The 26835-nt window shown below is 38.6% G+C and overlaps 1 protein-coding gene across 2 annotated transcripts in view; it reads left to right on the top strand.

Annotated features, from left to right (window-relative positions):
• The window catches only part of CAP2 (cyclase associated actin cytoskeleton regulatory protein 2), a 136906-nt gene extending 118798 nt beyond the window's left edge, over window positions 1–18108 (top strand). For both annotated transcript variants that reach the window (XM_081245987.1, XM_081245988.1), the window contains 6 exons: window positions 6283–6466; window positions 7555–7730; window positions 8812–8935; window positions 9031–9113; window positions 13447–13587; window positions 16694–18108. In XM_081245987.1, coding sequence (XP_081102113.1) covers window positions 6283–6466; window positions 7555–7730; window positions 8812–8935; window positions 9031–9113; window positions 13447–13587; window positions 16694–16804 — 819 coding nt within the window. In that variant the 3' untranslated portion in view covers window positions 16805–18108. The remainder of the gene's footprint in view (window positions 1–6282; window positions 6467–7554; window positions 7731–8811; window positions 8936–9030; window positions 9114–13446; window positions 13588–16693) is intronic.
• The last annotated feature ends 8727 nt before the right edge of the window (window positions 18109–26835 follow it).

Below are 26835 nucleotides of genomic sequence, written 5' to 3'. Positions count from 1 at the left end.
CATTCATTCATTCATTCATCTTCGGCTGCGTTGGGTCTTTTTTGCTGCATGCAGGCTTTCCGTAGTTGTGGCAAGCAGAGACTACTCTTTGTTGTGGTGCAGTGGCTTCTCTTGTTGCGGAGCATGGACTCTAGGCGTGTGGGCTTCAGTAGTTGTGGCTCGCAGGCTCTAGAGCGCAGGCTCAGTAGTTGCGGTGCACGGGCTTAGTTGCTCCGCGGCATGTGGGATCTTCCTGGACTAGGGATCAAACCCGTGTCCCCTGCATTGGCAGGCAGATTCTTAACCACTGTCCCACCAGGGAAGTCCCTAAACACTTATAAAGTGTGTAATTGGGCACATGTAATGTACCTGGAAAGCATTAAGTGTAAGCCAGGTGTTTAATGGACCAGGGTGTCCCTGAGATGGACAGCAAAAGAGAGGACCTGACCAAGAAACTGAAGACAGCCATCTGTGTGTGTGCGTGAAGGGGAATTGAGGAGGTGGCCATAGGGAAAGGATGGGGGTGGGCAGGAAACCCATAAACAGTGCCACTGCATGTCAGCTGTTTCATTTTGTAGCTTTATCTATGATCTCCACAAATACTTAAAGACGGTGGCTCAAAATATTACTATCACTAAGCTAGTTTTATAGAAGAAACATCATAACAAAAGCTCTGCTGTGAGGGACAGAATCCATCTGTTCCAAGAGACTGTCACAAGGGTGATTTTGATTTTCTTGGTTTCTGCCTTTTAAGAAATTGGGAAAAACACACACCAAGATGTAGGTTGCCAGGCCTGTTCTTAAAGTTGGAGATTAATGTTATGTGTATATACATTTCTCCCTCAGTCTCTCCTTATAAGACCTGTGTCCTCTACAGAGCATTCGATGGTGTGGCCCCAGCCTAAGTCATTCTCTGGCTCTCCTGACCCCACTGTCCTGAGGAGAGCTGGCCACACCCTCTGTGCTCCCAGTGTTCCTGTTCACGTGACACACGACACATTTCAAACTGCATCTGCAACTACTATTTTGTGCACTCGACACTCCCACTAGATTATGAGTTTCTTAACAAACAAGACATATGCCTACTTATTCATCATATACCCAGTTCCTTGCAAGGTAGCTCTAGGCAAATGTGGAATGGACAAACGAGCCTACTTATTCTAATTGACTTTCAGTCTATTAAAGAGGTTCTATTTAGACCAAATCATCTGCTACCCCTATTGCTGAATTTGAAAAATCTTAGACTTTAAAAGGTGAAAGTTGAAAATTCCCAAAAAATGTAACTCTTAAACAGAAAATCTTAGATGGAAAACTTTTCTTTGTAGCTGATTTTTTTTTTTTGCCTAAACAGCTGTGTTTCACTTTTTTGCTTAATTTTGTCACAAAGACATAAAACCTCCATCTAAAAGTAGTCTATTAGTCTTTTCAACAGACCCAACAAAATGGAGAATTGGAGTCCCTTTTGCAGATTATTTAGATCCAAAGCTAGACTGTAGCTGAATTAACTGGATAACTAAGACAGTGGTATGGGCTGTGGGAGATAGAAGTGGTTGTTAATTACATGTGTCAAAACAATATGGAGATTTGTTTAAGAACTAGAAATAGTTTCCCTTTCAGAATAAAACCTAAATTCCAAAGTTATAAAATGATAGGTAATTATTTCAGGTGACATTTAATGGAAAAAATTCTGATGCACATTAGTACATAAATATATTCCATGTAATACAGTTATAGAATTTTATATATATAGTATATATAACCAAAACATTATGAGCTTTCCACATGCCACATACAATGGTTTCATTATTTCATAGTTACAGTTCATATATTTAAAGGCAGAGGAAGCGGCTGTTCCCAGGACAGTTGAAATTAATTTAGAGAAAGGGATTTGCAGACGTTTTAAAAAGTCTTTGTGCCGCCTCTACCCCGGCTCCAAAAAAAAAAAAAAGTAAATAATCAAACATCTGCTCTCAAAATTAATCTTAATAGAGCTTTCAAAAGCAACATTTTTAGGTTTTGTGCTGTGTTCTTACAACATAAGTGAATGCTTGCACCCTAAATATGGCCACTTAAAATCATAAATGGCCTTCTTTTTTTTTTAAGTTGGAAACCATTGTTACAGCGGCTTTAATAAAATGTGTTTTTCAGTTGTTTCCAGTTTGGGGTCTAAGATACTTCAGACTCATTTCGTCAGGATAAGGTAGCGTCTTTAAAAAGCAGCTGTGTGGGGATCGCTGCTCCTTCACTCAGGTTAAGCCTTTCCCCCTTCGACTTCCTTCATTTCGGCCCTCACCTCACCTTTACTTTCCAGTCTGTGTGACCTTGTGCAAGTCACAGGATATCATAATTCTGTAGGTCCTGAGTTTTTAGAAGTGTAATTCTACACTGTAGAAGTAAAATTGTTACGGTAAAACACACCATAAAAGATTGTTTTATTGGGCTTCCCTGGTGGCGCAGTGGTTGAGAGTCCGCCTACCGATGCAGGGGACATGGGTTCGTGCCCCGGTCCGGGAAGATCCCACATGCTGCGGAGCGGCTGGGCCCATGAGCCATGGCCGCTGAGCCTGCGCGTCCGGAGCCTGTGCTCCGCAACGGGAGAGGCCACAACAGTGAAAGGCCCGCGTACCGCAAAAAAAAAAAAAAAAAAAAAAAAAAAGGTTGTTTTATTAAGGGTTCTTTTAGAAGGACCGGAAATACTCAGATAATTTGTACGGGAACGGCGTCTTTTATTAAGTGTCTTTTATTCTGTATGTGTAGATCTGACCCCATAGCCTGTATTCCAGGAAATGAATGCAGCCTGTAACCTAATTAAAGGTTATCCCCTGTGACTCTCCCAGGACCCTCTCAGGTTCCTGGTGCAGGCTCAGAGACAAAGTTGCCCACTGGAAGTTTCCATCTGTATCCCTACACGGCCTTAACTCACAGTGTGAGCTGGGCCAGATCTGCCCCCTTGCCAGTGCTCCTTTCCCCTCTTAGCTAGTCTTCCCACAGGGCCCATATCCCATTGAGAATAAGAAGCAGCAGATCCCTCAACAGGCAACCGAGGTTGTAGGCTTGATCTGACCCACTACTTCAGTCTAGACAACCTGGTGCATTACCTCTGCCATGAGATTTTTATCTAAGAATAAATCACACCCAGAGACAATGCCCTTAAATCTCCAGTCCCCCCGGTGTGGGGGGGGCAGGTCCCCATTCCAGAACAAGTTGGACACTAGGCAGGAAACTTGAGATTTGGGTGTAAGTACCCCATAACTGGCACCAGTGGGTACTCAGGAAAAGTGAATAAGGCAAGAGTCCAGTTGCTAGAACATGGGCACAGAGTCAGAACAAACTAGCATCGAGGGTGACTTGATGCTGAGATGTCAGTGTCAGTACTCAAGACTTATATCCCCATGGGATCGAGCCTGGCTCCAGAGTTGGCCATAGGAGCCCAGTCAGCTGCTAAGGCATTAGAGGGAGGGGGCAAGGAGTAGTGGAGATAAAAATTAAATTATTACACCGCCTCCCAACACTCCATGTATATTTAAGCCAGAGGCCCAAGAGCAACACTACGTATGTGTAGGGTCACCCATACCTCTGGTTAATTTGACTAGTGACTTTTTTTTTTTTTTTTACGTCTGAATACAGCATAAAGGATTTCCCTGAAGAAGACTTTAGAATCAAGCAGATACGTGCTTGAATTATGTCCCTGCCATTTACTGGCCATTTAATATTGGGTCATACTTCCTGACTTCCTGCTTTTTTTTCTGTGAGAGGGGGATTTCAATCCTAGTAATGTGGTTGTGACGACTAAGATGAATCTCAGCACAAAGCGTGCAGTGGTTGTTCCCAAACTTGTGTGCACATTGGAATCACCTATAGGGAGCTTCAGAAAATGCCCATGTGCCGCCTCCCCCGGGTGTTCCTGCCATGTGGCCTAGGCTTGGGAACTTCTAACAGATCCCCAGATGATTCCGATGTTCGGACAACTTTGGGAACCCCTTGGCATAGAGCCTGTCCTACACTGAGCATTAAGTATCTGTTAGATGAGTGGAAACAACCAGTGCCTGGCGTGTACGAGCTTCTCCAGGATTCTTGGCTCCCTTCCCTTCCCTTCCCCTCTCCCCTCTGTTTCACCGGGATACGTGAAGACAGTGTCAGGCTGTGATTCCAGTCCATGCGGCTGCCGCTCATACCAGGCACGAGAGAACGCAGAAAGCTCTGGTCCCACCTGCCTGCAGGAGGAGAAGAGGGGGCGAAGATAAGTTCATCATAAGGCGCAGCCCATGAGCGCCTGGTAAGGGACTCTCTGAGTTTGCTCTCGAGGACACTGTGTACGGTAAAGCCCCTGAGCACTGCTTGTCAAGTCACCCAGAAACTAGAGCCCAGGCGTGTGCTCTCACTGGGGCCGATGCAGGAATGAGCCAGAACGCACAACGGATAAGCCAATGGCAGAGTTTCAGCTGGTCCTGAGTTCTCCTTTTTTTTTTGGCTTTTAGAGTCAACACTTGTTGCAGTAAATCCTTTGTTTGGTGTTCCTGGGTCAGCCATCTGAATGTATCAGAGTTCCAAGAAGTTGAATATGTGTCTTATTGGTTTCTGTCTTGGAGAGAGCCATTAAAGAATGAATGCTGAGAGCTAGGGAACCATCTAAGTCATTCTAAGATTTAGAAGCCGGTGTTGTCTCCCCTTTCCACAAAATAGGAGAACTTTAAAGCTGCAGTGTTTCAGATGTGGGAGAGGAGCCTGGCCCTTCGCTGACTATTTGAGTTATGATGTGCTTGTGAGTAAAAGTAATATGTCGTGGCTCTGAGTGTCTGGAACTGGAATATTGTTTGATGTGCAAAGCTTATATTTTACACTTTATGATTCAGAGCAAATGTTCAAATTTCACCCCAGTAACATAATAGAAAATATTTAAAATGCTAAAAAAAAAAAATTGGTCAGTCTCAAGAACTGTGTAGTCATTTTCTACTTGACCCAAGAATCCTGATGGAGTCAGGCTGTTTTTCCTTATAAGCAAAAAAAAAATCGCACAAATTATCATTTCAAGGAGATGAGACCTCCAGCCTACTCAGTTTTTAAGATGTGCATTCTCAGTAAGAGAAGAACCTTTTATTTTCTGGGTAATTGTACACTTAATAGGGATTGTATAAGTACTTTGAAAATAGTGTGGATTTTTTATTTTCAACAAAACTACCACAGATTAAAACTTCCTGATATTGACACTTTGTAATACTGCGTTGTTTATGAAAATAAGGATCTGCTGTCTTTGTTAATATTTAGCACTTATGTGATGTTTTACATATCGTATTTGGTATTGAAAATATATAAGCCTCAGGCACATTTTCATCACTCAATTTTTATAGTTTCCATTTTTTTACTTGAATTAACTTCTCATTCTTTATCATAGTCATACAGTTCTACTTCAGGGTTTAAAAGTAAAATGGTACATAACACAAGGTTATTGTATACATGTGCTTCTATCCTACTAGTTTTAAGCTCTGTGACAGCTTCGTCTATGGGGTCCTCTCAAAACATTGAAACAAATCCCTCTATTGTCTATCACCTTTTACTGACATTTGAATTTGTTAGAACGTCATATTGAAAACAAAGATTGCACTTCACATAGCAGAGAAGAGAATAAGCATAGGTCTTGCTCAGGAAAAATACAATTTTCTCTAGTTTACTAACAGTCAGCATTAGATGAACCAAACCATCAGAAGCATCCTGGACCCTGATCACCTTCATGTTTGACAAGCATCCAGGTCACATGTGGTCCTCACTTGGCGTTCGGTTTGAGGCATGCATACTTGAAAAATGAGTTGCAGAGAGTTTCAGTATCTCTTTCTTTAGCTGCTCATAAAGCTAACCACTGAATATTTTTCCTCTCTCTCTCTCTCTCTCATTGGTGGTTGTAATTCCCAGTGTCCCCAGAAGAATCCTCTTACTAGTTGGACCACTTTTTTCTTATGATTATCAATTGGCCAAAGCCCAGTTTCATTCATATCCTGAGCTTTGGACATGAACCTGTGAATATGGCTTTGTTTGCCTCTGAGTTGGTAGTGTGAATCTGGCACATGCAGTTTCTACTGACAGGGCTATACAGCTATGTGATGCTCCGTGTTCCCAAGGCAAACCCCCACTTGGTCCCAGGTATTCCCAAACAGACCCATGATGCACAGGTATACCCCTGGGTGCCCTTTGTGAATCTCGAACCCCACTCCCTCATTGACAACAGGTTCTAAGTGATGTTGGCGGAATCCCAGCTCTCAGCAAGGATATCATCTCAATAGAGTGCTTTCCGTCTTCTCTCTCCCACAGGGTCCAGTAGCATCAACTGCATCAGCGTTGTCTGTCCTCTCCCTTGGGCCTGGCCTTCCTCCACCACCACCTCCTCCTCCAGGGCCACCTCCACTTTTTGAGAGTGAGGGCAGAAGAGAGGAGTCCTCTCCTTCACGCTCAGCTTTATTTGCACAACTTAACCAAGGGGAAGCAATTACAAAAGGTGAGAAAACCAGACCTTGAGGCTGTCTCCCTCTGGCTTCAGGCACACAGATCCCTCAGAGCCCACGGTAATGGATACATCATTCCATCCCAGTCCCTACTCCATGGAGAGCTGTGTGTTCTTCATCTCAAGGTAGATGGGCTCAGTGGGCTGTTGGGTGGATCAGAAAGAACTCAGAGATTCTAGGTTCTAAGTGGACCACTGCACTGTATCACCACTTCAGCCCTTGATGCTTCAGCACCAGCTACAATCAAGGCATCAAGAACAAGTGAAATAAAAATGACAAATAATAGAACCTCTGTCCTCAGAGGTGTACGGGCTTGTCAAAGAATTATATCATTGAACTACCTTTGTGAATGGTTAATTTTTTTAATCATATACTTAATAAATTCATGTTGCCAAAAACTTTATGCAGGTGTATTTTTGCTTTGCATGGGTAATAGGAATTATGGTATAAGTGTTCTTGTGTGCCGTGCTGGGAGCTAAGAACCAAAACTTCTAACTATTTCTCTGGCTGCAACTGGCTGCATTGTCCCCTCATCCGCAAAGGAAGGGAATGGACTCATAACCCTTAAGTCGATTCCATACTCTGACCTATGCTTACTGAAATGCCCTAACTTTTTAGACTGTATCTAGGAAATGATTTAGCTATAACAGAAGTAAATCATGGAATCCTTTCTGGCGAGGGGGTTTGCATTTTGCATAATTTTTATCTATTAGCTTGCCTCCTTCAAGAAGAGGTTCCTCAAGGGGAATTTGCTGACAGTCCAGTGGTTAGGACTCCAAGCTTCCACTGCAGGGGGCAAGGGTTCAATCCCTGGTCAGGGAACTGAAGTCCTGCAGCCCGTGTGGTGGAGCCAAAAAAAAAAAAAAAAAAAAGAGGTTCCTCAAATTAAAAAATACTTACAGGGCTTCTATTAACTCTAAACTTACGTAGGTCTCAGCCTCTACATACTGACCTTGAGAAAACACTCAACTGTTATGAAAATAGCATTACCTGTGCTGTTTACCTCATGTTGATACAAGAAGTTAGGGACATTTCCCTTTGCATAAAATGTAGGAAATGTGTCTATGTGTTACCTTCCCAGGGCTCCGGCATGTTACAGATGACCAGAAGACATACAAGAATCCCAGCCTCCGGGCTCACGGAGGACAAACTCCATCTCCTACCAAAAGCCACACTCCAGGCCCCAAGTCTCCCCAGTCTCATCCTCCTAAGAAACATGCTCCTGTGTTAGAGTTGGAAGGGAAGAAATGGAGAGTGGTGAGTGAAGCCCTTTAACTTGATTTCTGACATACTCCGATGAAAGGAACAATGGCTAAACTGTTTGCCAGTGTCTTAAGGATTTCCCAATGCAATGACAGAGGCAAAAGTCACTAGCTAGACTAGAAACCAGGGCCTTTCTGAATGCTTCCATAAATGTTTTTTGGTCTGCATTATTCTCATGCATTTTTTCTTCAACTTTTTAAAAATTATTTTTTAAATTGTGGTAAAGTACACATAACACGAAATTTACCATCTTAACATTTAAGTGCACAGTTCAGTGGCATTAGGTACATTCACAGTGTCGTGCAGCCATCCCCACCTTCCATTCACAGGACTCTTTCCGTCTGGTAAAACTGAAACTGTACCGCTTAAACAGTAATTCCCCATCCCCCCTCATGTCACCCCCGGGCAACCACCTTTCTACTTTCTGTCTCGATGAATTTGACTCCTCTTTCTGGAAGCTTTTAATCTGTGCCCCATTCTGATCGACTGTAGGATGTTTCATCCTATTCCACTGACCGAGGTGCTGATATAACCTACTGTGTCACCCACCACTTTCATTGTTGTCTGAGCAGGACAAAGACACTTTGAATGTGGATGGAAGCTGGTGCCCCCTGCCAGTTCAGGGGCCTTCCCTAAAGATGGAGGAACAAAGTCCCCAGAAAGGTTGTCATGGTCTGAAAGTACACTGGGACTTAGACCACTGTTGTGACCCTTGCTAGTCTATTTGTCCAACTCCTACTTGCAGATAGTGCTGCAGCATCAAGTCCAGACTCAGCGGCCAGACTCAGCCAAAAGCCCTCACATCCCTGCTGCAGCCCCCACCCACTAGCCAGCGTGCCTGATGCCTGACTGTTCACAAATTGACACCGACCCCCCTTCCAAGCAGCCGTTCCTCTCATTCCCAACATTACGGTGACAAAGTCAGACCTGCGGTTTGGTCTGTTAAGAAAATGGTTCCTAAAGGAAGAACATATTAAGAAGCTGTAACTGGTGAATGCTCCACAGTAATTTCAGCATGTGGTGGACTTAATTTATGCATCCTTATATTTAATATTTGCATATGTTTTAATTTTAGGAATACCAAGAGGACAGGAATGACCTTGTGATTTCAGAGACTGAACTGAGACAGGTGGCTTACATTTTCAAATGCAGCAAGTCTACTCTACAGATAAAAGGGAAAATAAATTCCATTACAATTGGTAGGGCAGAATTATGGGTCTGTACCTACTATGATAAGCTTCTTTGTATAAATATTCTGTATGAATTTAGTAGAGTGGTTTCTTTTTTTCCCTAGACAACTGTAAGAAGTTTGGCCTTGTGTTTGACAATGTGGTGGGCATTGTGGAAGTGATCAACTCCAAGGACATTCAGATGCAGGTAACTGACCCTTTCAGCCATTCCTGGACCCCACTACCTATGGCTTTGCCTAGACGTCCCCTCTGTTTACAAGGGGCCCTCCATGTCCACCTGTAAAACTCTTATTCTCTTTCCCTCTAGACACAGCTCTGTCTTCACCTCCTCTCTGAAGCCCTCTCTTACTTCTTGGACAGTGTTAATTCCCCCTTTTCAACCTCTTATAACACATCTTATCTTGCACAGCAATTACTAGTTTACCATTTCTATTTCAAGAACAGCCAATTAATCTGTACAGCTCCAGAAATTTGCACAGTACCTGAACATAGTAGGTGTCCAGTAAATGTTTGATGAATGGGTGATTGGAATGAATCAACTAATGAGTGAACCGAAATATTAAGAGATTCTCCTAGCATAATAGTACCATGCCGAAGAGAATTTATTTCCCTCAGGAAAAATTGATTCTGGGTAAAGTTTTTCTGAAGAGTCAATGAGATTATCAGAAAAACAACTTGGAAAGCAGGATTGCAATTGAATCTGCAAAACAGAAGAAAATCTGCACTGTCTTAGCAATATTTATTTAGCCAAATGGGATTTTATAATATTCCAAAAGCTAAATGACTTCTTACTTTGGCCAGCTATAACTACTATCTTTGATTACACCATTTTCATATTGTTAATCACCCCTTATTATCTGATGTTTCCTGATAATGTTTGTTAAAATTGGCTTCTAGTTTTATAGATTGTTCTCTTTGGTTTTACTAGGCTTTTCACCACTACCCCTTTTAACTAGAGTAGTACATTCAATAGTTGGCACATACATGGAGATGTATTTTAGGACCCTCCATGTGGGAAAAAAATATCTAATCTCTACCACATGCCATATTTAAAAGTAAAGTCTTAATTGTAAAAAGAAATACTTTTAAACTTTGAGAATAAAATACAAAAGAAAATCAGAGTAGGAAAGCAATTAGGGTCAAAAAGCACAAACTATAAAGAAAAGGACAGGTGAATCTAACCACATTAAAATTTATGTGTTCAACAGAAGACATCACATACAAAGCTGAAAGATGAGGCATGGATTGAAGAAAGATACTTGAAATGCAAATAATCAAAAAGGATTTATAACCAGAATTTATAAAGAACTTAACACAAATCAAGAGGAAGACTAACAACTCAGTAGAAAAATGGGCAAAGAATATCAGGGCAATTCAGAGAAGAAAAACTGAAGTATTTGATAAATATATGAACATATGCACAACCTGCCTAATAGAAGAAGAAATGCAGATTAATTAACTATATCTTCTTACACTCATCAGTTTTGAATTCAGGCTGTCCTTACTTTGCAAGGGGCATGTTAGCTGAAACGCATGCGTATCGGAACTGTGCAACTTGAGGACTGCCTGTATATTAAAAAGTCTCATGGTACAAGCGTTGTTATGAGAACCCTGATACATCAGTGTTGGGAGAGTAAACTATTACACTCACTGTGCAGAGCAAATTGGCACCATCTAATAAAGTCAAAGGCAGTCATAGCCTGTAACCAAGCCATTTCACTCTTAGGTGTGTGCACTAAAGAAGCTCTAGTACAAATGTTGATGAGACATGGAAAAATGTTTATTGCAGTATTATCCATAATGGCAATAAAAACAAAAACAATTTAAATGTCCACCAGCTGGTAAATGAATAAATAAATCCACCTAATAGAATACTGTACAGAGGTTAAATAAATGAATGAACTACACTTACATGTATAAAAATAGGAAAATCTCAAAAGCAGCCTTGAGTGACAAAGGCATATTATAGAACAATAGGCACTGTATAATGTGTCCCTTTATATAAAGATCAAAAACATGCAAAACAATACGCACATTTTAAATATACTTATGAGGGCTCAAGTTCACCTTACTCAAGAGACAAACCTGCTGTGAATTGTAAATACAAAATTCAGAAGAGCAGTTACATCTGTGGAGGGAAGGAAGGAGGACAGTGAGATGGTGGATGGTAGAGAGGGGGCTTCAACTGTATTGTAGGATGATCGTCCTAAAAAAAAGGCAAATGAGCCACAATGTTAAACTCTGATAAAGCTGTTTAACAGACATACATATATTTACATTTTTGTTATATTATTCTTTGTATGCTTCTGTGTTTGAAATATACATTTTTAAGGCTATGGGCCTTAAAATAATCTGGAAGGATAAATCATGGTTATCTGTCCAAGCGGGATAGAAACTTGGCAGCGTGGTTCAGAAACAAGGGAGAGACATTTTACTGAACACTTCAAACTTCTGGATGTTCAAACCAAGTGAATGTCATTACCTATTTAAAACATTTAATAAACTATTTTAAAAGGGCCTGGACACAATAAAGACAGAACGCAGGTTAGTGCAGGCTGCCTGGGGATGAGGACAGAGATTGGCTGTAAGTGGGCGTGAGGGATATTTGGGGGATGATGGAAATATTCTAAAACTGAATTGAAGTGATGATTGCACAAATTCACTAAATATTAAATTGTACACTTAAGGCAGGTGAATTTTATGTTTTCACATTTTACTTCAATAATGCTGTTAAAAAGATTGAAAGGAAGAAAAGGGCACAGAGAATAGTTCATATGATTTAGTTCAGTAATTCTGTTTTTTGGCAAACTATCCTAGAAAAATAGTACAAATTATGGGAGAGAGGAGACTAAGATATTATGTGGAAAATTTTTTAAATGTATAGAGAAATAAATTGAAGAAAAAGAATAAAGGTACATGTATTAAATGCTAGAGCATTGGCCTGGGCAAGGTCACATATCACCTGTCACTCAACAGAGGAGCTACTTTTTAGTCCAGTTCTCCTGATAAGAAACAATCTCTGTTCTCAAAATGTTTACAGACTACCAGGGAAAAAAGGCATGTACTGTATATAATTTACTCTAAGGGAATATTGACTAAAATTGATGTGGAAATGACAATTCTTATCCTCTCAGGGCTATTTAAAAAGTCTACTGCTTTTTAGATTTTCAGATACATAGATATTTTAGCATTTTATGTGCTAAATGTGCTATCCTCATGTGACCCCCCTCTGTCATAAGTGAATCTCCTAAGACACACTGACAATTTACTTCTTTCCCTTTGCTTGCCTGGTATTCATACAGTTCTGGTCGCTATGGAAATGCTCTTCATCATTACAAAATAAACCTAGAAATTGCCAAAACATTACTGCTGACACATTCTTGATATATACATATAAGTATTATTTTATTTTATTTATGGCAAAGCCCTGTGCTTACCTGACCTTAAACTACCTCTGCCTTTTTTTTTTTTTTTTTTTTTTTTCCTTTTGGCAGTGGGGCTCAGTTCCAACTTGGTGTCCAGTTTCTGTGGGGAGAGGAGAAAACAGAGAAGTGTGGTGACCTGGCTAGATTCCCCTAAGGAATTCTTTACATCACCTTCACCATCACAGGAGTTGCTCCTTTAATTTGCAACCCAGCCTTTTCTTCAGGGTGAAAGAGGAGATGTTATCACTCCAATTACCATTACAAGAAGGAAAATTATGTAGTTGTAATATGGTCGTTGGGGGAATAGTCTGTGCCTGTAGAGATTTGGGGGGGGGGATGTCTGAAAACTGACTGCTAAAAAAGAAATTTAAAACTGATCATAATGTTTATAGCACTTGATATTTGTAACAATACAAAGAACCACCTCCTCTTGTGTATGGTGCTATTTACCTATACAGTGAGTAGCCTGAACCAAGTCTCCAGTTGTGGCTCCTGAAATGAATACATTTCAGAATACCTAGACACTCATTATCTCATTTAAGCTTCACATTCAGCCAGTGAGATTTTTATCTAGCAAAGGACTTATGTGAAAAGAATTGTAGTGTTTCTTATTTATTCTTATTTAGATTCAGGAAAAATCTTCTCCATTACAGAATAATTTATTTACTCTTAGATGACAGTGTTAGTGCGTGTTTTAATCCCAGTTTCCTAGAGATTTGTCAAAACTAAAATTTTAAGCACATGAAAGCAAATGCATCTTGTTTCTTTTATCATGAAATCAAATATATGTTTCAAATCCACTAACGGGGTTGTGAAACTTTTTCTGAACATTTAGCTGCTGTTTTCAAATTAGTCCCTTTATTTTGTGTCAGGAAAGAGACCCTGAGGTTTGAGAATCCCCTTGTGTGGTCCTTTCATTCTGTCCCCAGATGACACCTACTAATTCACCCTGGAGACTTTGTCATTCAGCCGGCCTCTCCAGCCCTAACCCAGCTATTCCTAACGCTTGGTTAGGCCTGTGGACTGTACTTATTTGGGGACATTGGAATTTCTGTTTATTTGCTTTGGCCCTAGATGTTTTTTCTTCTATTTCAGGTGATGGGGAAAGTGCCAACAATTTCCATTAATAAGACAGAAGGCTGCCACATATACCTCAGTGAAGATGCATTAGACTGTGAGATTGTGAGTGCCAAGTCATCTGAAATGAATATACTTATCCCTCGGGATGGTGATTATGTAAGTACCTTTTAAAAGACTGTAAAGAATTTTTCATTATTAACATTCTTAGAGACTGATTAATCACCTCCCAACCTTTGAGTTTCCTTTGTAGAATAATTCACAGGCAGGAGAGGAATTCAGAGAGTGGCTTTTCACCTATCTGCTCCCCTGTTAGTTTCTTGACTGTGCCCCATCCTGGATTTGTGATTCTCAAAGCGTTTTCCTAATAATTACCTTAATGAGCTAGCTCTTATCAAATAGTACACCAGGCATCTGAGTTCATATTATTTAGGACTAAATATTTTCCTTTGCTATGGTGGAGGCAAACAGAAAAGAGGGAGAAACGCTTTGGGGGAAAAAAAGGAGGGAAAGGAGGTAATAATAAGTGGACCTATTTGTATAGGTATTCTTATGTCGGTGGTTCTCAAACCCAGCGTAAGAATCAGCTGGGAAGCTTGATGAAAATACCAGCTCCCAAACTTCACACCCAGAGGTTAGATTCAGCAGGCTTGGAGGGGGCCCAGAAACCTGTAGTTTTAATATACCCAGGTGATTCTGGTATTATCAGTCCATCCAGTGACCCTTCTAAGAAACGGTAGCCTAAGCCACCATGTATTTTCTTTGTCTCCTCTCCCCAGCAAAGCAGTTTCTAAAAGAAGCAAGCAGATATTCTCACACATTGAAAAGGAAGTATAAATAAATACATTTTCTGCATCATGCAGTGTGATGGACTTGCTGGTTGTTGCCATTTGAAAGCAAGTTATTGCTTCCTATTAGTTGTTGCTTTTTTTTTTTTTTGATGTGGACCCTTTTTAAGGTCTTTATTGAATTTGTTACAATAGTGCTTCTGTTTTACCTTCTGGATTTTTCGCCGAGAGGCATATGGGATCTTAGCTCCCCAACCAGGAATCAAACCCACACCCCCTGCATTGGAAGGCGAAGTCTTAACGCCTGGACCTCCAGGGAAGTCCCTAGTTGTTGCTTCTTGAAAGTAGAGAAGTAAATCCAGAGATCATTCCCTCTGGTTCTAACTGCAAGGAAGCAGTGAACTGGGAAGGATGGGAGAAAACGTAACTAGGCACACCTATGAAAGAGGACCCCCCATTAGCCTATGGGTCAATCACCAGCCGTCTACACTGCAGTCAGCACTCAGGTTAATCTCCTTAGGCAGACAACTAGATTGCTGCCATGTTCTTTCCCCACCTGCCAGTGAGCACTACCCAGGCACACACCACATACTTCAGTTCAGAATTCATTGTTTAAGTCTAAAAAACAAAACTCCACAAGCATTGGGCCATGCTTCACTAGGTATCTGGACAGCCTAACCCTGAGCTAGAGGAGTATCTCCTCTTGGGCTCTCCACCTAAAAAAAAAAAATACTGAAGAGCTAAAACCAATACAGAACAGCTTCAGAAGAGGAAAGCTAAAAATTAGGATGATTCCTGGCCTCTGCAGCTGTTTAAGCAGAAGGCTCAGCTTCATGGAAACTGGCTGGAACTGCTAAGAAAAGCAATGGGGGTTTGGACAAGCAGTCCAGACTAATTAAACTAGAATCCCTGGATGTGGTATCCAGACATCTATATTGGTTAAAACTTCCCGGGTGATTCCAGTGTGGAGCCAAGATTGGGATCCACTGACCTAAAGGATGAGTATAGCTCAGAAGCTGAGCTTTTATGCTGAAAACGTAAAGTCTCCCCTCTAGAGGTGAATTATCTTGTGCCTTCAGTCCATGGCCCACTTCATGCATTTTCCAGCTGGGGGTAGTAGGGAGCAATACAGAGGCCCTGCCATGGGCATTGTAATCTCGAAGTAGCTGGTGGGGATGATTCATCCTGAAGGGAATCAGTCTCCCAAGAAGGTCTGTCATCACATTACTATCATGTCACTCCCAAGAAAGACTGGGGACAGCTGTAGTGCAGTTACCATCAAAGAGGTGCCTCCACTCTGGAGCATTCTCCACCTGGCTTGGTACTTAAGAGTAAACACCAAGCCTGGTTTATTCATCAAGAAGAGCCCCAGAAAGGATGTCAGACAGACACACACACACACAGACACACACACACACACACACACACACACACTAGGTTTCTCAGACTGTGGCTTCTTTGCTTTCTCTTAAGACCATTGCAGATTTCACTCAAGGAGAATTCACCACTCACGACAGAAAGGCCCTTCCCTTTAAAGTAGTTAAATAAACAGCTTCTTCCAAAAGAAACAGCTGGACCCAACATCTGGGAAGATACGTGTTAGTGTGTGTATTCCAGCAGATGTGAAACATCACATCTCATCGACACATGAGCACAGGCACCAGCTTGTCACACTGTGGTACAAGAAGCCCAGGGCTCAGGGGACCACTCCTCAGCTTCCTTTCCTGCCCTCTCCTGCAATGACTGGGGAATCACTCTTCGGGGAAAGGAGAGAGCCCAAACTAATTTTATTTGGGCTCTTCTGCATTTTTCTTTGTGTTTGTGTGTGTGTGTGTGTTTGTGTGTGTGTGTGTGTGTGTGTGTAGGGGTGTGGGTGGAAGGGGGGCATGTATTCCCCAATGGGAAGAGTAGGAAAGCAGGATGAAGGGCAACAAGTTTATATATAACTTGCAGCACATTTTTTTATTTCATCAGAGGGTAGACATAACGCCGGGATAAAGCCCTTATTCAGACTGGGGGCCAGCAGCCTTGGCATCCCATTGGAACTTGTGGGAAATGCAGATTGTCACCCTCTTTCCCAGATCTACTGAATCAGAGTCTGCCTTTCAGCAAGGTCCCCAGTGCATGTTTGAGTTTGGTGCAGAGTCAAGGGTAAAAAGTCTAAGGTTTGAACTTTGGCTGCTCAGAGGCTTGACCTCTCGGGCCTCTGTTTCCTGTAGATGGCATCTCAATAATATCTAGCTCGTAAAGTTCTTGCAGAGATTAACTGAGTTCACGTATATCTGGTGCTTGGCAAGTGCTAGCACCATTGAGGATGCTGGCAGGCAGTCACAGAGCTGACACATGACCATGCATCGCTCCCTGATGCACGTTTGGGTTCCATAAAATGTCTATGTCCATCACATGACACTAATCAGCCTTCCATCTGTTTGCAAAGCCTTGGTTTAAATAACTTTGTTCTTCTGGCCTTTTTCCAGAGAGAATTTCCCGTTCCTGAACAGTTCAAGACAGCATGGGATGGATCCAAGTTGGTCACTGAACCTGCAGAAATTATGGTTTCTGAGAGACCACCGAACCCCCTGACCTGAATCCCCCGCATCAAAAAAACAAACAAATAAAAGCAGCATTAAAGACCTAGAAGTTGCAGTAGCACCTACTGCTTTAGCTTTGGCCTCCAACAATTCTGTGCTATAGAAACAGCATAATTTCTGGCACGCCTTCGTGGGCATTTTGGAATATTTAACGTTCCTTCATGATTTGCCTTTGTGTGTGATTTGAGTTCCACATGATGACTTGTGAGCATTATACATTTAAAGGAAAAAAAAGAGAATTCTGTTCCCCTCATATCATTATCACAGTAGTTAAGAGGTAAAAATACTGCATGACTCACTTTTACACTTATGTTTAATTGCTAGTTGAAAAATAAAACCTTTGAGAATCTAAGATGTACATTTTTATCTTTTAGACAATTTCCATATATTTGGTAGTAGTATGCTCTAAAAAATGTACGATTTTTGTTTTCTTCTTTTTACCACCTTTATCAGCATGAATACACTGTCAGCCTGAATACATATTTCAACACATGTTTTTAAAAAAACATAAGTTCCGTACTAAGAACCACATCCAGTTTCTTGGTCCTTGAAAAGATCTTTATTCTTTGCAGTTACCAAAAACCAAAAGTAAACTAATGATTTATCTTAAATACTTTTCTGCCATGTCACTTGGAAAACTTTTACTTTTCTGAGATTTTTATGCCAAAAGATTGATAGGAAAAAGCAGGGTGTTTTTTGCTCTATAATACCTCACAATTTTGCTCTAGGAACAAGCTCAGTTGTTATTTTCCAATTATGAACCTGTGAAATATCAGATGCCTTGTAAGTGATGTCTTTAATGTTTTATTATAGACTTTCTTCTTTTCCACTTGCCAGACTCGCTAACCAGTCTCCAAAATGAAAATGAAAAAGCCATAGTTATATTACAACTTCTAAAACCTAAGGAATTGTTTGTTGGCTTGGCTTGCTGCTCCTGTTTTGCAGTGTTGGTAGTACATGCTTTTTCAACGGAAGAGTATAACTCTGATATTCCTTTCTATCTTTTTAGTACATAGTGCTGAAAACCTGCAACTTCTTGGATTACATGTAATGAATTCTAGTATAATGCTTGCAGACCCAATACAAGCATATATATTGTGCCTAGTACAGCCTTTGGAATACATCATTTCCATTTTTTAAATATCTTCTATAACCGTATAGTATTCAAATTACTAATGCTTGTGTACCACAGTTTTGCTAGAAAAGTTTTTGTCCATATGAAGAATGTTGTGGCTTTAGTAAATACCTTTTTTTCAACTGTAAACTTATTCTGAAATAAAGTAAAATTCTAATTGTTTAAATACTGTGATGAATTCAGGGTGTTAAAATTTTTTTCCTCTTTGATTTGCTCCTTGCTCCTATGTCAGCTTTAGGAAATTCAGCTGAGCTTTTCTAGTTGAATTAGAGAATTTATCCAGCATGCCATCAGCTTCCCTGAAGAATAGCTTCTTCTAGATAAATATCAGATAAAGCCATTTTCAGTTGGAAGAACTGTCAGAAAAGTCTAGAATCAAGTTTTTTTTAATATTGCATTAGTTTGAGGTGTACAGCATAGTGATTCAGTTATATTTTTTGCAGATTGTATTCCATTATAGGTTATTACAAGATATTGAATATAATTCCCTGTGCTATACAATAAATCCTTGTTGCTTATCTATTTTATGTACAGTAGTTTGTATCTGTTAATCCCATACTTCTAATTTATCCCTCCCCTGCACTCTCGCCTTTGGTAACCGTAAGTTTTCTATGTCTGTGAATCTGTTTGTGGTTTGCATATATCACTAGATTCATTTGTATTATTTTTTATTTTAAGTTTTATTCATTTTATTTGTATACATATAAGTGATATATAGTATTTGTCTTTCTCTGACTTATTTCACTAAGCATAATATTCTCTAGGTCTATCCATGTTGCTGCAAATGGCAATATTTCATTTCTTTATGGCTGAGTAGTGTTCCATTGTATATATATACCACATCTTCTTAAGCCAATCATCTATTGATGGGCACTTGGTTTGTTTCCATGTCTTGGCTATTGTAAATAGTGCTGCTATGAACATTGGGGTGCATGTATCTTTACAAATTAGAGTTTTTGTTTTTTTCCAGTTATATACTCAGGAGTGGGATTGCTGGATCATATGATAGTTCTATTTTTAGTTTTTTAAGGAACCTCCATACTGTTCTCCATAGTGGCTGCATCAATTTACATTCCCACCGACAGTGTAGGAGGATTCCCTTTTCTCCTCACCCTCTCCAGCATTTACTGTTTGTAGACTTTTTGATGATAGCCATTCTGACTGGTGTGAGGTGATACCACATTTTGGTTTTGATTTGCATTTCTCTAATAGTTAGAAATGTTGAGCATTTTTTCACATCTCTGCTGGCCATATGTATGTCTTCTTTGGAGAAATGTCTATTTAGGTCTTCTGCCCATTTTTTGATTGGGTTGTTTGAGGGGTTTTTTTGATATTGAGTTGTATGAGCTGTTTGTATATTTTGGATATTAACTCCTTGTAGTTTGCATCATTTGCAAATATTTTCTGCCATTCCATAGGTCTTTTTGTTTGTTGATGGTTTCTTTGCTGTGCAGAAGCTTTTAAGTTTGATTAGGTTCCACATGTTTATTTTTGCTTTTATTTCTTTTGCCTTGGGAGATCTAAGAAAATATTGTTACATAATCATGTCAAAGAATGTTTTGCCTATGTTTTCTTCTAAGAGTTTAATGGTGTCATGTCTTATATTTAGGTCTTTAAACCATTTTGAGTTTATTTTTGTGTATGATGTGAGGGAATGTTCTAATTTCATTGATTTACATGTAGCTGTCCAGCTTTCCCAACACCACTTGTTATAGAGACTGTCTCCTTTGTCATAGATTAATTGATGGTAGGTGTATGGGTTTTTATTTCTGGGCTCTCTGTTCCGTCCCGTTGACCTATATGTCTGTTTTTATGCCAATACCATGCTGGTTTTTTATAAGGTAAATTTATTATTTTTTTGACCAAAGTGCAATGAGTTTTAAATCTTCTTAGACAGCTATGAAAAAAAAAGTATTCAGGGGCTTCCCTGGTGGCGCAGTGGTTGAGAGTCTGCCTGCTGATGCAGGGGACATGGGTTCATGCCCCGGTCCGGGAAGATCCCACATGCCGCAGAGCGGCTGGGCCAGTGAGCCATGGCCGCTGAGCCTGCACGTCCGGAGCCTGTGCTCCACAACGGGAGAGGCCACAACAGTGAGAGGCCCATGTACGGCAAAAAAAAAAAAAAAAAAAAAAAAAATTAAAATACAAATGGAAAATTTAATGATTAGATTTCTTCTACCATGCTGTTTTTATTACTGTAGCTTTGTAGTATAATCTGAAGTCTGGGAAGGTTATACCTCCCACTCTGTTCTTTTTTCCCAGGATTGCTTTGGCAATTCTGGGTCTTTGGGGCTTCCATATAAATTTTAAGATTATTTGTTCTAGTTTTGTGGAAAATGTTGTGGGTATTTTGATAGGGATTGCATTAAATCTGTAGATTGCTTTGCGTAGTATTGTCATTTTAACAATATTAATTCTTTTAATCCAAAAGCACAAATTATCTTTCCATTTCTTTGAATCTTCTTCAGTTTCTTTTGTCAGTATTTTATAGTTTTCAGCATACAGGTCTTTCACCTCCTTGGTTAAGTTTATTCCTAGGTACTTTTTTTTTACATGATTTTAGACAGGATTTTTTTTTTTTACCTTCTCTTTCTGCTATTTCATTATTAGTGTAAAGAAATGCAACAGATTTCTTATTAATCTTCTATACTACTACCTTGCTGAATTCACTTATTCTAGTAGTTTTTTTGTGGAGGCTTTAGGGTTCTCTACATAGAATATCATGTCATCTGCAAACAGTGACAGTTAGAATCCAATTTTATAATTCAAGGCCTCTTCACTGAGAAAATCCCCTTCACTGATCTTTGTTAATGTAAACATCCCAGAAAATAAATGTTTATAAATGTAATAGAGTATTATATATACTATATAATTAAATATATAAATAACTTTTAGGATAAATTAATAAATTTCTGGAGGAAAAAAATTTAAGTGGCAAGAAAAGACTTTTAAAAACTGCTATATACCTATTATGTAGTAATAATTTTATAATGAGAAATAAGTTCACTCAAAATTCTTGGAATCTCTGAACCAGCTTTGGGCTTGGCATCAGCCTTTCAAAATACTTCATTGAAGATATTGAAAATCTGCATTTGAGGTTCACAGAATTATTTTGCCAGCCTTGATGCTTTAAATCACCTACTGGCTTTTTGAGTAGGTTGGATTTATTGAAAAAGAAAAAGAGAAAAAAAAAACAAAACCTTCGGCAATGTATAGGAAAACAATTACCAAAGACAACACTGCATTTCCAATATGTTTTTTCTTGTACTTTGTTGAATTCCAGTGTTACCAATGCTATGACCTAATAACTATTGTCAAAGGAGTAAGAAATACATACTTTGCAGAATTGCATGTTGTACACATTCACAAAAAGTCAAAACAAAAATATGTCAGAAAAATTAAATGCCAAGGGTCTCCTATCTCTCTTTACTTTGTAATAATACAAAGTATCATTTTATATGATCAAAATGATGAAATAATCCAAAAGAGTCCTCGCTGCCTTGAAAATCTTTTCCTTGATAATACTGTCTCCATTAGCTAATCTATTACTGATAGACTTGCTTTCACAGCAAGATGTCTTGAAGTGAGTAGTCAGTACTAACCACTTCTCCTTATCTATGAAAATTATTTCTAGAACTGGTAGGAAATACACTTAGTTTTATTTACTCTTTCATTCATTGAAAATATCTACCTCAACTTCCTAGAATCTAGACGTGTTTATCAAGGGAATCGCCTCATTTTAAAGATAAAAAGCTGAGGTCCAGTGACATTAACTTGTGTAAAGACAAGCAGCTGGTTAGAGATAGAGCAAGGAGTGGAGTGCGTGAGCATGCACACACACACACACACACCTTTTTATCACTCTTGTAATGCGGCTTCTAGTCTCACCAAGTTTCAGAAACTCTCAAAGGTCATTAAATCCAGTGGCTTTATCTCATTCCTCATCCATTGAGATTCTTGATGCTTCTTGTTTCTCATTAAACTTCCTTTGATTTTGTGATACACAATAGACTTCTGACTCTTGTCCCTTCTACCTTCCCCCCTGTCTCAAATGCTCATTCCTCTCCTTTAACTTCATCTATCACCTCTATGTAGATGACTCTCCAAATCCATCTCCCAGGAATCTTTTTTTTTTTTTTTTAATTTTGGGCTGCATTGGGTCTTTGTTGCTGCGCATGGGCTTTCTCTAGTTTCGGTGAGCAGGGTCTACTGTTCGTTGCAGTGGCTTCTAGCGGAACATGGACTGTAGGTGCGTGGGCTTCAGTAGTTGTGGCACGCGGCTCAGTAGTTGTGCATGGGCTTAGTCGCTCTGTGGCATGTGGAATCTTCCAGGACCAGGGCTCAAACCTGTGTCCCCTGCATTGGCAGGTGGATTCTTAACCACTGCACCACCAGGGAAGTCCCTTCCCAGATTCTTAACTCCAAGTGTCCACAGAGTATTTCAACCTGCCTGTCCCAACTTCATTCAACGTGGCTAAAATTAATGCACATTGCCCACACATACCATATTTTCCTCATCTGCATTTCTAGTTTCAGTCATAGCCTCCTCATACCTTTCATCATAGATGTAAAATCAACTCTTTCCTGTGATAGGAAACAGTGAAATAGAACCAGGATCTGGAGGGAACCATGTCTTGAACATGTTTAGCTCAGGGCATCTTTGTGACACTTAATTGGAAATGGAGAATAGGTGGTTGGATATGGGTCTGGAGTCTTTTCATTGTTTCTGATACCAAATCCTTAAGAATGATTTCAAAAGTATAAATTTTTAAAATGACTTTCATTAAACATGTTCATTTCAAAATTATTTTAAACCATTGGCACTTTCTGCACCACTTGAGATACAGATATAATTTTAAAGACTTTAATTGCCTCAGCTGAGAAAAGCTGATTTTATAGTCTTTCACAGATTTCTTTTGCAAGTTTAACCATTTTAATGTTTCTGTATATGATGAAGCTTATATCTCTGCTACAAGCGAAAAATAAACCAACTCAGGTTAGCCCTTGGTAATTCATCCATATTTCTCCAAATGTTTTTTGTTCCTGTACTGTCTAGTAACGTGGCAAAGAATATGTAACTAATGAAAGATAATGTTTTGCCTGTTGGTAGAGAATTTTTTTCAGGTTTCCCTCCAGTACAAGGTACTTATATTTAAAGATAATTTTTGCTTAAAACTACAAATTTGAATATTTGAGTTCTAAGTCAACTTTTATTTTATTATCTTGCTTTTTAGGATCATCATAGTTAAGAAATGATACTTCATGCTGAAATGAAGATCCAGATGAAAGAAATACATCACTAACCACACTTAGTAAACCATGATACTAATTATTAAATTTCATTCACCAATATCACAAGGGTTGTTTCATTAAAATTCAATTAGTAATTTTCCATGGTGTCAGTAATTCATCTTAGAAACTAATCAGAAGGTACACGTTTAAAATTTTTTTGTTATTTTTAATAACTATGGCCTCATTTCAACTCATAAGCTTATAATAGGAAGTCTTCCCATGAACATAACAGTTCTGTAGATTTGTTTGGTAAGATGAGATCTGTTTGGGAAGGCTGTACTTTCCTGCTCATGGTCCCTATAGGGCATAATCATGCCCACATATAATGAATGGTACACGTTCCTAGCAGGGATGAGCTAATGACACATGTTCCCCAGCAGCCTTCCCTGCGTGCAGCTGATATTATGACACCCCGTGCTTCAGGTATTCCTCTTCAGCTTAAAAGCTATAGAGAAAATATCAGAGTTAGGAAGATGCAGACAGTCAGTTCCGGGGGAGCAATTTTCTTCTGCAATCAAACATGATAAAATCTGTGATCCTTTATGTATATTTAAAGACATCATCCTGTAGCATTACTAAAAGTTTAGAGGTCCAGAGAAATATTGTACAAGAACCATGTGTCGTATGTGTCTTCAGGAAAATGATATAAGTTTATGGCAATAAGATATTTAAAGGAGTTGTAAGTTGTATATATTCTCCATATCCAGGGATAGAGAAAAGTTGGATAAAAAAAAAAACAGGAGTTTGCTCCACCATTATGAATCTCACTTCTTTAGCTCTGACTGTAATGGCAAATCAAAACAGATTTTTATATTTATCTAACTAACTTAGGCAAAAAGACATTAATTGTATATGCCTATTGAAAAAAATAGTATTTGAAAACCTAAGGTATCCAAATTACCCATCCAAATTACCTGATTAAGTGGTCAATATTTTACTATATGCTCATTCACAGGTCATGTGTAATTGTCTGAATAAAAAGAATATTTTAATATAAGCCCATTCAGTGGATGTGGAATTGAGGGAGTGATGTCCCATCATTAACAACTAAAATCTGGTTCTCTAGAGAGTTATCAAAATGTTCTCTCCTTTGTTAGCATCTAAAATAATTACACCAACAATATCATCTACATTCTGCAGGCTGTTTCTACCAACTGGCTAGACAACTATTTTCTCAAGTTAAATTAATTCCATACTCTTTAGTTTACAGAAATAAGTCTCTCTTCATCTACCAGACAGACATATTTCCAGTAGAATTTATCTCCAGGGGAAAAAAGTTCACACTTCATTAACTCTTCAAAAAAGTAAAATAAGTCTTGCATTAATCAGAACTTTGGTGGGGAATCAGAAGATATGGTTTTCATTCTGGATCAGCCACAAACCAGAGATGTGCCCATTTGACAAGTGCCTGTGACACCTTTAAAGACATGTAATTCTTTTAAAATGAGATCAGTGTGTTAAAATGTTTTTCAAATATGATTAAACAAATATACAACAAAACTGCCTGTGGCAGAGTCACTAGTTGTCCACCAAGATCTATTCTTCTTTCCTTACTAGGCTGCATTTCCCAGTCTCCACTGCAGTCTGTTGGCCATGTGACTAGATGCTCCTTGAGGGAATGTAAGTATTAAGTAACGTAAATCCCACTTCAGGACTTAGTCTTTTAAGAGAGCATATTTTCTCATGTTCCCTTTCCCTTCCACCAGCCAGATCCTGGATGTGGCAACCAGCCTCAATCATGCAGATGACAATATGCTCTTGTTATGCAAGAATAACAAGTTAGAAGGAGCCTGGGTCCCTGAGTTACAATATGGAAGACAGCCACTCACTGACCTGACCTGCTTTAGGTAGTTACATGGGAAATAAAATTACCTTGTGATTAAACTGTTACATATTTGGATTTAGTTATCAGAGAAGGCTAGTCTACCAAAACTAATATGCTATCCAGAAACCCCTGATTTACTGATTCAGTCATTAGAAATACTTTTAAAGAGTTTGAAGGATGTGCAGAGTACATTAAGTAAAATGAGCATGTATCAGAAAAACATTGTAAGAACATTTTTATTAAAGTGTATGTAATTAAAAGAACTATATTTGTATATAAAGATGTAAATATATATTTGATGAGAGACAATTTAGTATAGTGGTTGAGAGCGTGGATCCTAGTTTTATCACTTACTGGCTGTATGATTTGGGAGGAAAAAAATCAGTTAACTTCTTTACACTTTGGTTTGTTCACCTTTAATATAGCTATGATAATAATAGTACTTAGCTGTTGGGTTGTTTTAGGGAGTAAATAAATATACTCGTAGCACACAGTACAGGTCATAGAAGCTTTAGTTACTATTAATATCATCATCATTATAGCATAGAGAAAAATATAGAAAGATACACACTAAAATGGCAACAAAGGCTATATTCAGAGTATGGAGTTGGAGGAAAGAATCTTTCCACTTTCGATTCTTCTTATTGTTTGAATTTGTCAGAGTAAACATGAGCATTTGGTTATTAAATTTCTCATAATTCTTACTGATTACTAAACATCCAATAATTTTAAAAATATATTCAAAAGAAGAGAATTACCTTTTCATCAATTTATTTTATCTGACTCAGATATAGATTTTCATTTCAAAAGAGTATACATGAAGAAAATGTTTTATAATCAACTTGAAAAACATAGTCTGAATGGCAAAATCAAATGATATTTTTAAATGTTTATTTTACAGAAAGAGTGGTAAAAATCTAACAGCAGAAGTGTTTAGAACCTAGTGATTTCAATTCAGCAAATTAAACATTTTTTAAGTACTTCTATGTAATTGGTACTAAGGATACAAGGGGCAAGAGTCATGGTCCCTGCTTTGAGCAAAATTATAGTTTGAAGAATTCTTTAGAGAAACTTATGTTTTCTTTTCAATTTCTTAAAAAATTTTTAAATTTTTTAAAATTTAATTATTTAATTATTTTAAATTTAAAAAATTATTTTAAAGATAAATGCATACTTTCTAAAACACTAGAAAAGAGAAAACACAAAAAATAATTATATAAGGAGACAATAAATGCCATCTCAGAGCAGCAAAAAAAATAATTATATACAAAGTACAGAAAATAAAAGGAAGAATGAAATAGTAAAGATAGAGCAAGAGAAAAAATAGACCAAAGATAGTATAAAAATAGGTATAAGTGTGATAAATTATATCATGAGAATAGAAAAACTTGATTCAACAATTACACTGTTTTTAAAAGTCAGATCTAAAACAAAGCATCTCAAAATATTACAGCTAAAAGGATAGGCAAAGGGATATTAACTAAATGCAAACAAGAAAGCAGGAGTCACAATACTAATAATATATATAACACAATAAAATTCAAAGTAAATATATTAAACAGAACAATAAAGTTTATTTTATAATGAAGGATGTAATTAACACTGAAAATATAACTCTCAGAAAAACTGTATGTTTTAGTTTTTATTGCTGCATAACACATTACTACAGACTTAATGGCCATTACTATCTCTAGTTTATGCAGTCTGAAGTCTGAGCATGATGTATTTGAGTGCTCTGGTCAGGGTCTCACAGACCGAAATCAAATCAAGATGCCA

The sequence above is a fragment of the Mesoplodon bidens genome (genome assembly GCF_964165515.1).
Source record: "Mesoplodon bidens genome assembly, chromosome: 10".
Taxonomy (NCBI): Eukaryota; Metazoa; Chordata; class Mammalia; order Artiodactyla; family Ziphiidae; genus Mesoplodon; species Mesoplodon bidens.
Note: the sequence above shows the minus strand (reverse complement) of the source record. Positions and strands in the feature narration are given on the sequence as shown.